Below are 12,990 nucleotides of genomic sequence, written 5' to 3'. Positions count from 1 at the left end.
TTGGCCTTCTGGATGTTTTCTAGAATGACTTCATCTTTTTTTTTTTTTTTTTACTTCATCTTTTATTACTTTTCTGAATCAATTTAGTGACTGATCTCAATACAGGGATATCAGGCACTGTTTCTTTGTAAAGCTGAATATATTTTGTCCATTCTATTCCCTTTGCCTTTAAGGGGGGGAAGGAAATATTAATATCAGAACTAAATAATTGTGTATTTTATTTTGCAGTAAACTAAGTACAGAAGGAACTAGATGCCAGAACTCTTTCTCGGCTACCTTCCTATAGACACTAGATCAGGGGTCTCAAACTTGTGGCCCGTGGGCCGCAAACGGCCCTCCATACATTTTGTGGCCCTGCCCTAGAGGAATCTTTTTTCTTTTGTTTTAGTTGTTTGGGGCATACCCCCCAATCTTGAAGGCTTACTACTGACTTTGCACTCAAGGATCACCCCGACTTTGCCTCCTGCGGCCCCCAGGTAAATTGAGTTTGAGACCCCTGCCTAGATTTTGTTGGTTTCGTTTGTTCTCTGTGGATCCTGATGTCAGTTTTTTTTTTTTTTATTTCCTTTTCCTCAAACACTGGTCTTCTAAAATGTGTTTCCTCTCGTATGTGATGTGATGCGAAATCTGGCAGAAGCCTTACCCACACTTTCAAACATGGAGTTTCTACCAGTGTTTCCTCTGGTGCGTGATGAGTCTTGACCTCCGATCAAAGCCTCACCCACTCTATGCAAACATTGGGCTGCTCCCCTTTGTGTATCTGGTTTGTATTACTTGATCTGAGTACAATCCCTGAAAATATGGGGCTTTTTGCCTGTGTCATCTGGTGTATTATCAAACTTTACTAACCACTAAAACCTTGACTACACAACCTGAACAGGGCTACTCTCTTGTGTGACCTGTAAATGAAGCATTACCCACATTCTCTGTAAATGTAGAACTTCTCCGGTGTGTCCTCTGTGTGTGATGTGACCTCCGACCAAAGCCTGGTCCACACTCTCCAGAAACATAGGGCTTCTCCTCTGTGTGCCCTCTGGTGTGTGAGACTTGACCTTTCACTGAAGCCATGCCCACAAACCCTACAAACATAAGGCTTCTCCCCCCCACCCCCCACCCCCGTGTGCATTCTCTGGTGTCTGATGAGACTTAACTTCCATCCAAAGCCTTACCCACACTCCCTGCAAACATAGGGCTTTTCCCATATGTGTGTCGTCTGGTCTGGTGTGAAGTAAGGTGTGACCTTCGAGCAAAGCCTCGGCCACACTCTCTGCAAACATAGGGCTTCTCCCCTGTGTGTGTCCTCAGGTGTGCAGTAAGATGTGGCCTTCGAGCAAAGCCTCGCCCACACTCTCTGCAAACGTAGGGCTTCTCCCCCGTGTGTGTCCTCTGGTGTGTGATGAGACTTTTACTCCAAGTAAATCCGTGTCCACACTCCCTGCAAATATAGGGTTTCTCCCCTGTGTGTGTCCTCTGGTGTTTGGTGAGATTTGACTTCAGATTGAAGCCTCGCCCACACTCTCTGCAAGAATAGGGCTTCTCCCCCGTGTGTGTCCTCTGGTGAGTGATGAGATGTGACTTTTGACTAAAGCCTCGTCCACACTCCTTGCAAACATGGGGCTTCTCCCCTGTGTGTGTCGTCTGGTGTCTGATGAGATTTGATTTCACACTGAAGCCTTGACCACACTCCCTGCAAACATGGGGTTTCTCCCCTGTGTGAGTCATTTGATGTGCGATAAGATTTGATCCATCACAGGAGCCTTGCCCAAGCCTTACATACTTGTCTCTTAAAGTTATTGGCAAGTCTATCCCTGGAACTACTCCAACAATGTCCTTTGGATTTTCTTTCAGGTCTGTGTTAATGTCTTCCTCCATTGTCATCTGTTTACTAGAGTTATCTATTTGACCACTAAGTAGTTTAGAAAAGGCTGTTGAAATTCTTCTATGCTTCCTACCATTAGTCGAACGTATAGAGCTTTCTTTGTGCTTTTGACTTTCAAGTATGCCATTCTTTGGTTTGTCATATGGATCAGAATGCTGCCTACATCTGTTCTCATCATGTGGATAGGAATTCTCTGATTGAGGGTGCTTTCTTGCAGACGTTCCCAGGAGGATCCAAGAGGGATGACTTTGTTTCATGTGATGACTGAGGAAGTTATGACTGGAGAAGGTGAGAGAGCAGAAGGGACAAGGATGGATTTCCGGCTTGAGCTCAGCTGAAAGAGAAAGATTTTGGTCAGAGTAGATGCTGACAAGGCTGTCTGAAAACCATAGCTCTATCTTTTGCTAAAGTCTATTCTCCTAGCTTTCCTTATTTTGTTGATAAAGCAAGATAAAATGGTGGGGTTTTCTGTTTGGTTGGATTTTGTGGCCACACCTGGAGGTGCCAAGACTTGTTTCTGCTTTGAGATCACTTCTGGCAGGCTTGAAGAACTCTATGGAATGCTGTACTATACCTCTGGCCCCTAAATTGTGTTTTGTCATTCTATTTGCATTCACTAAATCTCGCAAAATTCAAAAAGTAAGTATCCAGAAACTTTTCTTTTCTTTTCTTTTCTTTGCTTTTCTTTTTCTTTCTTTTTTTCTTTTTTTGTGCCAAACATCAGGGTATTCAGGAATTACTCTGTTTTCACTCAAGCAAGTACTATGTACTAGCTGGGGAAGATCATATAGGATGCCAAGGGCTGAACCTGGGTTGCTGCATGAAAGGCAAACACCCTACCCACTGTGCAATTGCTTCGACCTCTAACCTGGAACTTTTGAACTAATATTTAGGGACTTTTAGGGTTAGGTAATAATATCCAGAATAATAGACAGACTAAACAGAGAGCCAGCAAGACAAGTCCATGATATGAACCTTGCCATAGGAGCAGTAAGTACACTACTAGCATGACAATGATTGTGTGAGAGAGAAACCGAATGCCAGTCTTAAACAGAAGTGGGGTATTGCAGGGGAGGGAAATGGGGGACACTGGTGCATGGAAAGTTGCACTGGTGAAGGGCAGTGTACAATTTATGACTAAAACTCAACTATGAATGTTGTGTGATTGTTGTAATAATGTTTTTGCCTGTCATCCCACCTGGATCTTCCAGGTGGGGGTGATTAAGGAAACAAATAAATAGCTTGTTGGGGAGGCATAGGGAGCTCTTTTGCCAGAACTGACGGCTTGTTCAGTTTGCTTTTTGGAGCTGGCTGCAACTGACAAAAGACTTTCTTTGCTGAACCTTTGGTCCCCTAATCTTTTGCATTCGTTGATTATTCACGTCGGATATTATTATCAAAGTCTCCCCCAAAAGGGGGGACAGAAGAATGGGATTCAATTTATCTTTTTGGGAATCATTCTTTGACTTGGAGACCATCAACAAGGGGTTTGACCTCCCCCCTCATTTGGCGCCCGGAACAGGTGAATCTGGACCCTCTGGAACTGTAAGTGAAATGTTTTATTGGAAGTTACCTCTGGAGATCCTTGGCTGGTTATTATGGATACTCACGCTCACTATGCCATCTGTTATTAAATACATCGGTTTGGCATTACTCAAGTGCATTACTCTGCTTGGATATAAACCACTTGGTTTGATACTAGTAAATATCATTGTCGTTGGATGGTTGCTGCTTACAATTCAATCAAAAATTTCTACTCCAATATTTGCATTGCTTGAGTGGTCTCCATTAGTCATAGTTTGTGGAATTTCTGTGTTGGCTAATATGACTACCATATGCATAGGCATTAGCTGGTGGTTAGGAAATAGACAATGTGGAAATTGTAAAGTGATGACTAGTATGGACAATAAAAAAATTTTTCCTACGAAAATTCAGACTAAGATACAGGCTGATAAATCTGACACTGGCAGCAAAAAAATTGCCAGTAAAAAATCAACTCGGACACGTAATTTAGATACTCATAATCCAAATCAAGATCTTGACACTGATGATCAGCCTCCAGTGCTAAGTCCACAAGGGAGTCCTGATTCTGTTCACAATATGGACTCACATGTTAGTGCCAACTCAGACAATGAACCACATTCTAGTATCCCACACCTCAGAAATCAGAGTCCTGTGCAAGGTACTTCTGCTAATCCGGCCTCAACTCCATTTCAAACAGTATATGTTTCAAGTTATGAACCTCTCGAAATGGAGGATGTGGAACGGTTTAAGAAATCATGTAAAGAATTTGGGGCTACTTCTCCATATTGTCAGGAGGTACTAAGCATGTGGTGTCGAAAATCAATTTGGACTCTGCATGACTTTAAAAAACTTGCTGAAATATGCCTGCCATCTAAACAGCGAACTGAATGGGAAATGTTATATGCAGAGGGTGTGAAATCCAAACTATATAGTCCAGATGGAACCAAAAAACGAGTGGCAGGGGTTAATCTCTCATATGAATTATTAATGGGAGAAAATCAATATTCAGATATACAGACACAAGCAGCTTTACCCAAGGAAATCTCAAAAATAATTAAAGACATTGCATTATCTGCATGGGAAAGAATTGATACTAACAGTACTGGTGAGGGAACCTTTTTAAGAATCATCCAAGGTCCCCAAGAGCCTTATGTAGAATTTGTGGCTAAACTCAAAGATGCTTTAAAAATACAAGTTAAAAATGATGAGGTGAGGAAATTTCTAGAAAAATGTTTGGCTTATCATAATGCTAATTCAGCTTGCAAATTGGTATTGGCTCCATTGCAGGAAAAAGCTGATTTAAATGAATTTTTATATGCCTGTAGGAATGTTTATGATATACCCCATTCATTAGCAAATTCAGATCAGGTGCAAACCTTTGCGATTACTAAAGGAAATATACCTCTTTACCAAAGGGGACAAAAAGTTGCCCGAAAACCAGGTCTTTGCCCAAAATGTAATAAGGGTTACCACTGGGCGAAAGACTGTAGATCTGGAAATCCCCATAATAATAACATAGGAAGAGGTTTTAATACAAACCCTAGGAGACAATTTGCCTGTTACCATTGTGGAAAACAAGGGCATATTAAAAGAAATTGCCGTCTTTTGTTAAATTCAGTTCCTCCAGGATCTACAATTAAAAAACAGGGAAACTCCTACAGGGCCAATCCCCAGGCCCTTACAAATCAGGGGCAAAGTCATCAAACCATAATTCTCCCCAGCCCAGCCCAAGAAGATTAATCTCAATTAATGAATTAACACATGCCACTGTGGGCAGTGCTGGGCTTGATATAACTTGCCCAGTGAACATTACAATTTACCCAGGAGAATGCCCTTATGTTACACACAGGCATAGTGGGACCACCACCCCCAGATACAATGGGTTTGATTCTGGGCAGAAGTTCCCTTAATGTAAAAGGTATATCAGTAACCACAGGTGTTATTGATTCAGATTCAAAGGGAGAAATTATTGTAGTTATCAATGTGCCAGTTACTTGGACTTTCAAAAAAGGGGAGACGATTGCCCAAATAGTAATAATACCTTATGTTAAATTTGGGACTTCAGATAAGATAAGAACTGGAGGTTTTGGAAGCACAGATCCAGGGGCTGCCAAAAACCCATTATTGGCTCTGATTACTAAATGTAAAGATGAAAATCCAATGATTAAACTTAATATAGAAGGGCAATTCTTCAATGGAATGATAGACACAGGTGCTCAGGTCACTAATTTCTGATAAAGAATGGCCAAAAAATTGGTCTTTGCAAGAAATTCCATATTCGTTAAAAGGAATAGGAGGCCTGAGTTCTTGCTTGTTAAGCACAAGAATCATGGTATTTTATGGCCCAGAAAATCAAAAGGCTATTATTAGACCTCATGTGGGCCCATTCTCACCATCCCTATGGGGCCGTGATTTGCATAAACAATGGAAGGCAGAATTCCATATTCCATTAGCTCAAGGTGAGCCTGAACCTTCTTCTGAATTAAAAACCCAAAATTTTTGGTAGGGGCCACTGCCAGAAAAACCCCAGCACCAATAAAAATAAAATGGAAATCTGATGAACCAATTTGGATAGGCCAGTGGCCCCTTAAAACTGATAAATTAAAGGTGCTGACAGAATTAGTGGAAGAACAGCTAAAATTAGGACATATTGAGCCTTCGTTTTCTCAATGGAATTCACCTGTATTTACCATAAAAAAGAAATCTGGTAAATGGAGATTGTTAATGGATCTGAGAGCTGTGAATTTATCTATGGTACCTATGGGAAAATTACAGACAGGTTTACCATCACCTGTAGTAATCCCTAAGGAATGGCCACTAATTATAATTGACCTAAAAGACTGTTTCTATCATATTCCTATTCACCCAGATGATAAACACCGTTTTGCATTCTCAGTTCCTTCTATTAATAATACTCACCCTTGCAGGCGTTTTCAGTGGACTGTTCTCCCTCAGGGCATGCTAAATTCACCAACTATGTGTCAATATTTTGTGGACAAAATCTTGAGCCCTGCTCGTGAAAGATTTCCCCAAGCTATAATTTATCATTACACCGATGATATTTTAATTACAATGAATAATGAAACAGAGTTACAGAAATTATATGCTTATGTGATCAATTGTTTGCAAATGGCAGGACTGAAAATAGCTTTAGAAAAAATACAGACCATGCCACCATATCAATACTTGGGCTTTATTTTGGACAGAACATCAATACGTCCACAAAAAATTTCCATAAAAAAAGAGAACCTTAAAACGCTTAATGACTTTCAGAAACTTTTGGGTGATGTAAATTGGCTCCGCCCAGCACTAGGAATCTCAAATGCAGAGCTGTTTAATCTGTTTAAAACTTTGGAAGGTAATCCTGCATTAGATAGTCCCAGAAATTTAACACAAGCTGCTAAAAATGAATTGGACATTTTCTTGAACAGACTGCAAAAATCATTTCTCTTAAGATTTATCCCTGGAGAGAAGGTATTTTTATTAATTTTTCCTACAAAAGAAACACCTACTGCGGCTTTAATGCAACAGGCTGGTCCTTTGGAATGGGTGTATTTACATAACAAACAGCCTCAGTCTGTGATATCTTACCTGCAACTAATCTCAGAATTGATTATCAAAGCAAGACTCAGATCAATATCTTTGTTAGGTTTTGATCCAGATATAATAGTATTGCCAATACCAAAAAAGGAAATTGAGTCAATATTGCCTCTTAATGAATCTCTACAAAGGGCTCTCTCAGATTTTACAGGAGAAATTTCTTCTCATTATCCAAAAGGAAAGACCTGGGACTTTTTGAAAAAGACTCAGTTTGTTATCTCTTCAATTGTGAGGGATTCTCCTATTCCCAATGCAAAAGTTTTTTATGTAGATGGATCAAGCGGGGGACGGGGCGGAATAACCGGAGAAAATATGAACATAACGATAGAAACCAAATATAAGTCTGCACAGAAAGTTGAATTAGCAACATTAATTTATCTATTAGAAAATGTACATGAAGCCATGAATGTCGTTTCTGATTCTTTATATGTTGTAAATTTATGCCCGGTGATAGCCACTGCCTCCCTCAATTCTCATAGTCCTATTATACAGAATTTATTTAAAAAGTTACAACACATTATTCAAAAAAGAACTGAACCTATCTTCATCACACATATTAGAGCTCATTCAGGCCTTCCAGGGCCAATGGCTCAAGGAAATAAAACTGCTGATTTGTTGGCAATGCCTATATTTAAATCACCTGTAGAAGAACATTCAGCCTTACACACAAATGCTCGTCGTTTACATGTAAATTATCAAATTCCATGGAGGCAAGCGAGAGAAATTATAAAAAGATGTAACATATGTGCCCCGCTAGCACAAAAGACTCATATAGCAGGAGCAAATCCAAGAGGCTTGCAGTCTAACGAATTGTGGCAAATGGATGTAACTCAAACAGACTTATTTCCCAAAAAACCATACCTTCATGTGGTAGTGGATACATATTCTCGATTTATTTGGGCAATTCCTATGTCTTCCCAAAAATCTAAGGCAGTTTGCAGTTTTCTTTTACAATGTTTCTCTGTTATGGGTATTCCGTATTCTATTAAGACTGATAATGGACCCTCTTATATAAGTAAAACTTTTGATTTTTTTTGTAATGAATGGCAGATAAAACATCTTAAAGGAATTCCCCACAATTGTCAAGGACAGGCAATTGTGGAAAGAGCCCATAGAACTCTGAAAACTCAATTGCAAAAGAATAGAAAAAGAGGTTTAATGCCAACGGAGCTGTTATCTTTGACTCTCATTACACTAAATTATCTAAATTTACCTCAGGGAGAGAGCTATACAGCAGGGGAAAAACATTTTAAAGAAGATAATCAGAGACAAGAAACAACAAATATTCCAATTTGGATAAAAGAGGATAAAAAATGGATTGCTGGTTCTCTCCTCTTGAGAGGGAGGGGTTATGCTTATGTTTCTACAAATGACAACCCTCCTAAGAAATTTTGGGTCCCCTTGCGTCTTGTTAGAAATCGGACTGGCCCCGATGATCAAGGTCAGGTTGCTAGGACTATAGATTCCTCCCCACATCAAGTACAGAGTGCTCAAGATATTGACAGTTGTGGTGCTGCTGAGGTGACTGGGAAAGTAAGTGAGGGATTAACTTTCATACCTCATATTCTCAGTGAATCTGACAAAAGTGAAAAATCCTTACAGTCTGGACTACAAATAGAAAAACAGAAACCTGTTTTCACTGGATTACAAAATTTGGGTAACTCATGTTACATGAATTCAATATTGCAATGCTTGTATAATATTACAGACTTGACTCAGTATTTTTATCAAGATCATTATAAAAAAGATATTAACAGAGAAAATCCAAAGGGACATAAAGGTAAATTAGCAGATGAATTTGGTCATCTTATCAAAATCATGGGAAATGGATGCCATAAGTATTTCAATCCTGAAAGCTTCAAAACAACAATAAGTTTACTCAATGACCAATTTGCTGGACACAACCAACAGGATCCTCACGAATTATTAATGTTTCTTATAGAAGGACTACAAGATTTGCTTAAAAATTCAATAACAGATAAAACTGTACACTTTATAGACAATGATAAATATGAACAATTTAGAGCTTGCAAATCTATTATCTATGATATCTTTCAAGGACAGTTTAAATCTATACTACAGTGTCTTACATGTTACCAAAAGTCTGAGGTTTATGAAACATTTGTTCAATTGTCCCTGGCTGTCAAGTCTGCAGATAAATGTACTTTACAGGAATGCCTTGTTGAATTTTTTAAAGAAGAAGATTTGAGAGATAACAATAGAATTCACTGTTATAATTGCAACACTAAAAGGAATTTTTCAAAGAAAACATATTTATGGAAAATACCTCCCGTATTGATAATTCATTTGAAACGTTTTGCTTTTGATGGAAAACAGATTAAAAAATTATACACTTATGTGAATTTTCCTTTGGAAGACCTCAATTTAGCAGAATTCACTGAAGAAGATAATAACAAGATTGAAAAATATAATTTATCATCAGTATCAAATCATTTTGGTCAAGTTCATTATGGACATTGTACTTCATATTGTAAAATTGCCACAGAACAGTATTGGATCAATTTTGATGATAAGAAGATCAAGAAAATCCCTATTGTATCGATAAAATCTACAGCAGCATATATCTTGTTTTATATTTCTCAGAGATCTACTATGAATATTTAATGATCATTTCCTTTATTTGTCAATTATCATTGATGTTTTACTGGTCATTTTTAGGTATGATTGCTTAATAGGAAAGAATACAATGAATCCCCATTGTGGTTGTTTGTATGATGTATTTATGCCTTAATTTCAGTATTGTTTTAGGTCACTATTAGAAGATTTTGCAAAATATTGATGTTACTTAAGACCTATATGAAAGATTCTTAATCATTTAATGTTGCTTTATGATTGTGTATCGATATATGTTCATTTGGCAACTTTTGACTTTTCATTGTAACATCAGTGTTTAATTGCTCTCAACATAGATTTTGAGATGGAGGTATAATTATAGTTTTGATATAACCATAATTTTGGGTAGACTCTGTTCACAATGCTTATTATTGATGACTGATTATAATATATTTATTGTTTCATATTTGTATTATAGAATTTTATGGTCATGTTGTGTATGAAATTCTTGATTGTCTAGATTTACTCGACTTTGATTTAAAATTTTTTTTCGTTACTATAATTTTTTGTTATTTTGAAATATTTATTTAAACAGTTTTTTCATTATTGTATTTTCAAAGTGTTTTTTGTTGATTCAGTTAAAATTTTTCCTTTGGCTTTATTTTGATTCCTGTCTAATAGATATTTTTGGCAATTATAAGTGAGTGTTATTTTCATAATTTTGTATAGTATGTATTTGCATGTTTATAGGTTTTGTAATTTTTGTTTATGGTTTTCTTTTCCTGACACTTTATGCCTTAATTTATTATTTCTCACAATTCATCTTTTCTTCCTAGTTCTTTTTTTTTTTTTTTGGTTTTTTGGTTTTTGGGCCACACCCGGCGGTGCTCAGGGGTTACTCCTGGCTGTCTGCTCAGAAATAGCTCCTGGCAGGCACGGGGGACCATATGGGACACCGGGATTCGAACCAACCGCCTTTGGTCCTGGATTGGCTGCTTGCAAGGCAAATGCCGCTGTGCTATCTCTCCGGGCCCTCTTCCTAGTTCTTAACATTTTATTTGTAGGAATCTCATCACAATTGTAAGCCTCCTGATATCGAACTGAGGAATACATCATTAACTGTTCCAGTGCTGTGTCCTATATCAAGTTACAACTCGTCTTTCCTGATTCATCAAATGTCTTTGATTGGACTTTTAGGAGTTCTATACTCCTTATTTTTTGAGAGTAACTTTGAACCCGGTAAAAATTTTTTTAACTTATGTATTTGCATTTTTTATGATTAAAATCTTTTAAAGTATATTTAATTTATTAGTGTAATTAAATGTTTTTAATTAATTGAAATTAATGTTTTTAATTTTATAGTATTTAATATTTCATTAAAGTTTTGTAATTGTAATTATGTAGTGTTGTATTATATTGTATATTATTATTGTATTGTATTGTATACTATTATTGTTTGCTTACAAAAAAGGGGGAATTGTTGTGTGATTGTTGTAATAATGTTTTTGCCTGTCATCCCACCTGGATCTTCCAGATGGGGGTGATTAAGGAAACAAATAAATAGCTTGTTGGGGAGGCATAGGGAGCTCTTTTGCCAGAACTGACGGCTTGTTCAGTTTGCTTTTTGGAGCTGGCTGCAACTGACAAAAGACTTTCTTTGCTAAACCTTTGGTCCCCTAATCTTTTGCATTCGTTGATTATTCACGTCAGATATTATTATCAAAGTCTCCCCCAAAAGGGGGGACAGAAGAATGGGATTCAATTTATCTTTTTGGGAATCATTCTTTGACTTGGAGACCATCAACAAGGGGTTTGACCTCCCCCCTCATTGAATATTTCTATAAACATGGAGCTTATATAAAAATTATTAAAAAAAGAATAAGTTGAGGGTAGCAAGTAAGAAAAAAAAGAATTAGTTGAATGAAACCTGGTTAAAGCGGCAACATAGAGTGAATACATGTTGTTTTCAGGTACTAAATAAGGTGACATGAAAAGGCAAGACAGGTTGTGAGCACCACAGTGAGGAGCTTGACAAAATCTATATTAGCTAAGTGCTGGGCTTGCTCATAAATAGTTTAAAATACAGACAAAATATATTTTTGAGTGGGCCAGGAGAAACAGCAGGGGGCTGTTAGCCTTGAGGCAATTCCTGAAGCATGGGGCCAGGATTAACCCCAACTATTATCACTGAGGGAACCTCAAAATAAAGGAGAGAAAATCACTTCCTTGGAGATATCAAAAACCCTATAATGATCTAAGGGCAAAGGTCAGAGTAAAGGAAAAAGACAGAGGGGCCTGAGAAGGGCACCCCAACATGAGGCTGTGCAACCACACTGAGTGCACAAACAGGGGGTGAAGGAATCTCAGGATATGTTCTAAACATCCACAGACATGGAAAAAGAAAGAGCAAAGAAAGGTAAGAGAGCAAAGCTGCAGATTATTCTGGAACTCAGCATCAAGGGAATTGAAAGGGAGCAAGAGAGGCCATGCACCAATGCTCTGGGAGTCCCAAGATCCAAGCCCAGGGCCCCCATCTCACACAGGCCCATGGCAATCCATATCCAAACCAAACCCTGAGCACAGTAGGCTCTTTCCACACTCACCGGCGAACAGGCTTCGTGGCAGCCTCCCCAGGACTCCTCCTTCTAACCAGGTGATTAGCACAGGCTTCACACCAAAATACCCTGCCACAGAAGGACAATCTTGGGTTAGAGACAATGAAGGGCACAGCAGTCCATGCATGAGTCTGGATCCCTAATGAAAATGGCCAAATCGCAGAACAAATGAAGAACAGAATTGCTGCTCTCCATATGCATGTTGGTTATCAAAAAGATGAGAGTAGGTTAAAATAAAAGAGTCTAATTGAGGGGGATAATACAGCGGAGCCCCAATACTTCCCCGAGTCCCTCAGGGAGTGAGCAATGAGTGAATAGCCAAGAGAAAACCAAGAACCGTCAAAGCCCAAAAGGAGGCTGGAGGCTGCTGCTGGTCCTGATCTCCCTACAATCCTGTACCATTTCAGGATTTTGGTCTGTGTCTGAGTGGAGACAAGGACCCTCCGGTCCCTCCCATCAACCCTCCTTTTCCAAAACAACAAGGATGTTAGTGCATTTGGATAAGGATACTTCAATTTATACCATATATTTCCAAGCTATTGGACACCTAGCACTTCTTTTTCCTAGAAAATATATATCTCAGGGTCGGAGAGAGATGGCATGGAGGTAAGGCGTTTGCCTTTCATGCAGAAGAATGGTGGTTCGAATCCTGGCATCCAAAAAACAAAAAGAAAAAAAAAGAAAATATATACCTCAAAACCCAGTTGAACAAACCAATGAATTAGTTTGCAGTATTTTTTATCATACTCAGATAACCTCGCTGGTTTAGGAAAATAAACTCTAGCCACTTTTTATACA

General features: G+C 38.4%; 1 protein-coding gene across 1 annotated transcript; it reads right to left on the bottom strand.

Annotated features, from left to right (window-relative positions):
- Positions 1–1,146: 1,146 nt before the first annotated feature.
- Positions 1,147–12,350, bottom strand: LOC126018848 (histone-lysine N-methyltransferase PRDM9-like). The gene is made up of 2 exons (XM_049780941.1): positions 12,181–12,350; positions 1,147–2,213 (listed from the first exon to the last, which is right to left on the bottom strand). Exons 1-2 carry the CDS (start codon positions 12,317–12,319, stop codon positions 1,147–1,149), a joined length of 1,206 nt encoding a protein of 401 aa, XP_049636898.1. The 5' UTR covers positions 12,320–12,350.
- Positions 12,351–12,990: the final 640 nt, after the last annotated feature.

This window comes from Suncus etruscus, chromosome 9 (genome assembly GCF_024139225.1).
Source record: "Suncus etruscus isolate mSunEtr1 chromosome 9, mSunEtr1.pri.cur, whole genome shotgun sequence".
NCBI classification, from domain to species: domain Eukaryota; kingdom Metazoa; phylum Chordata; class Mammalia; order Eulipotyphla; family Soricidae; genus Suncus; species Suncus etruscus.
The sequence above is the reverse complement of the archived record's forward strand: the minus strand, read 5'-3'. Positions and strand labels throughout refer to the sequence as shown.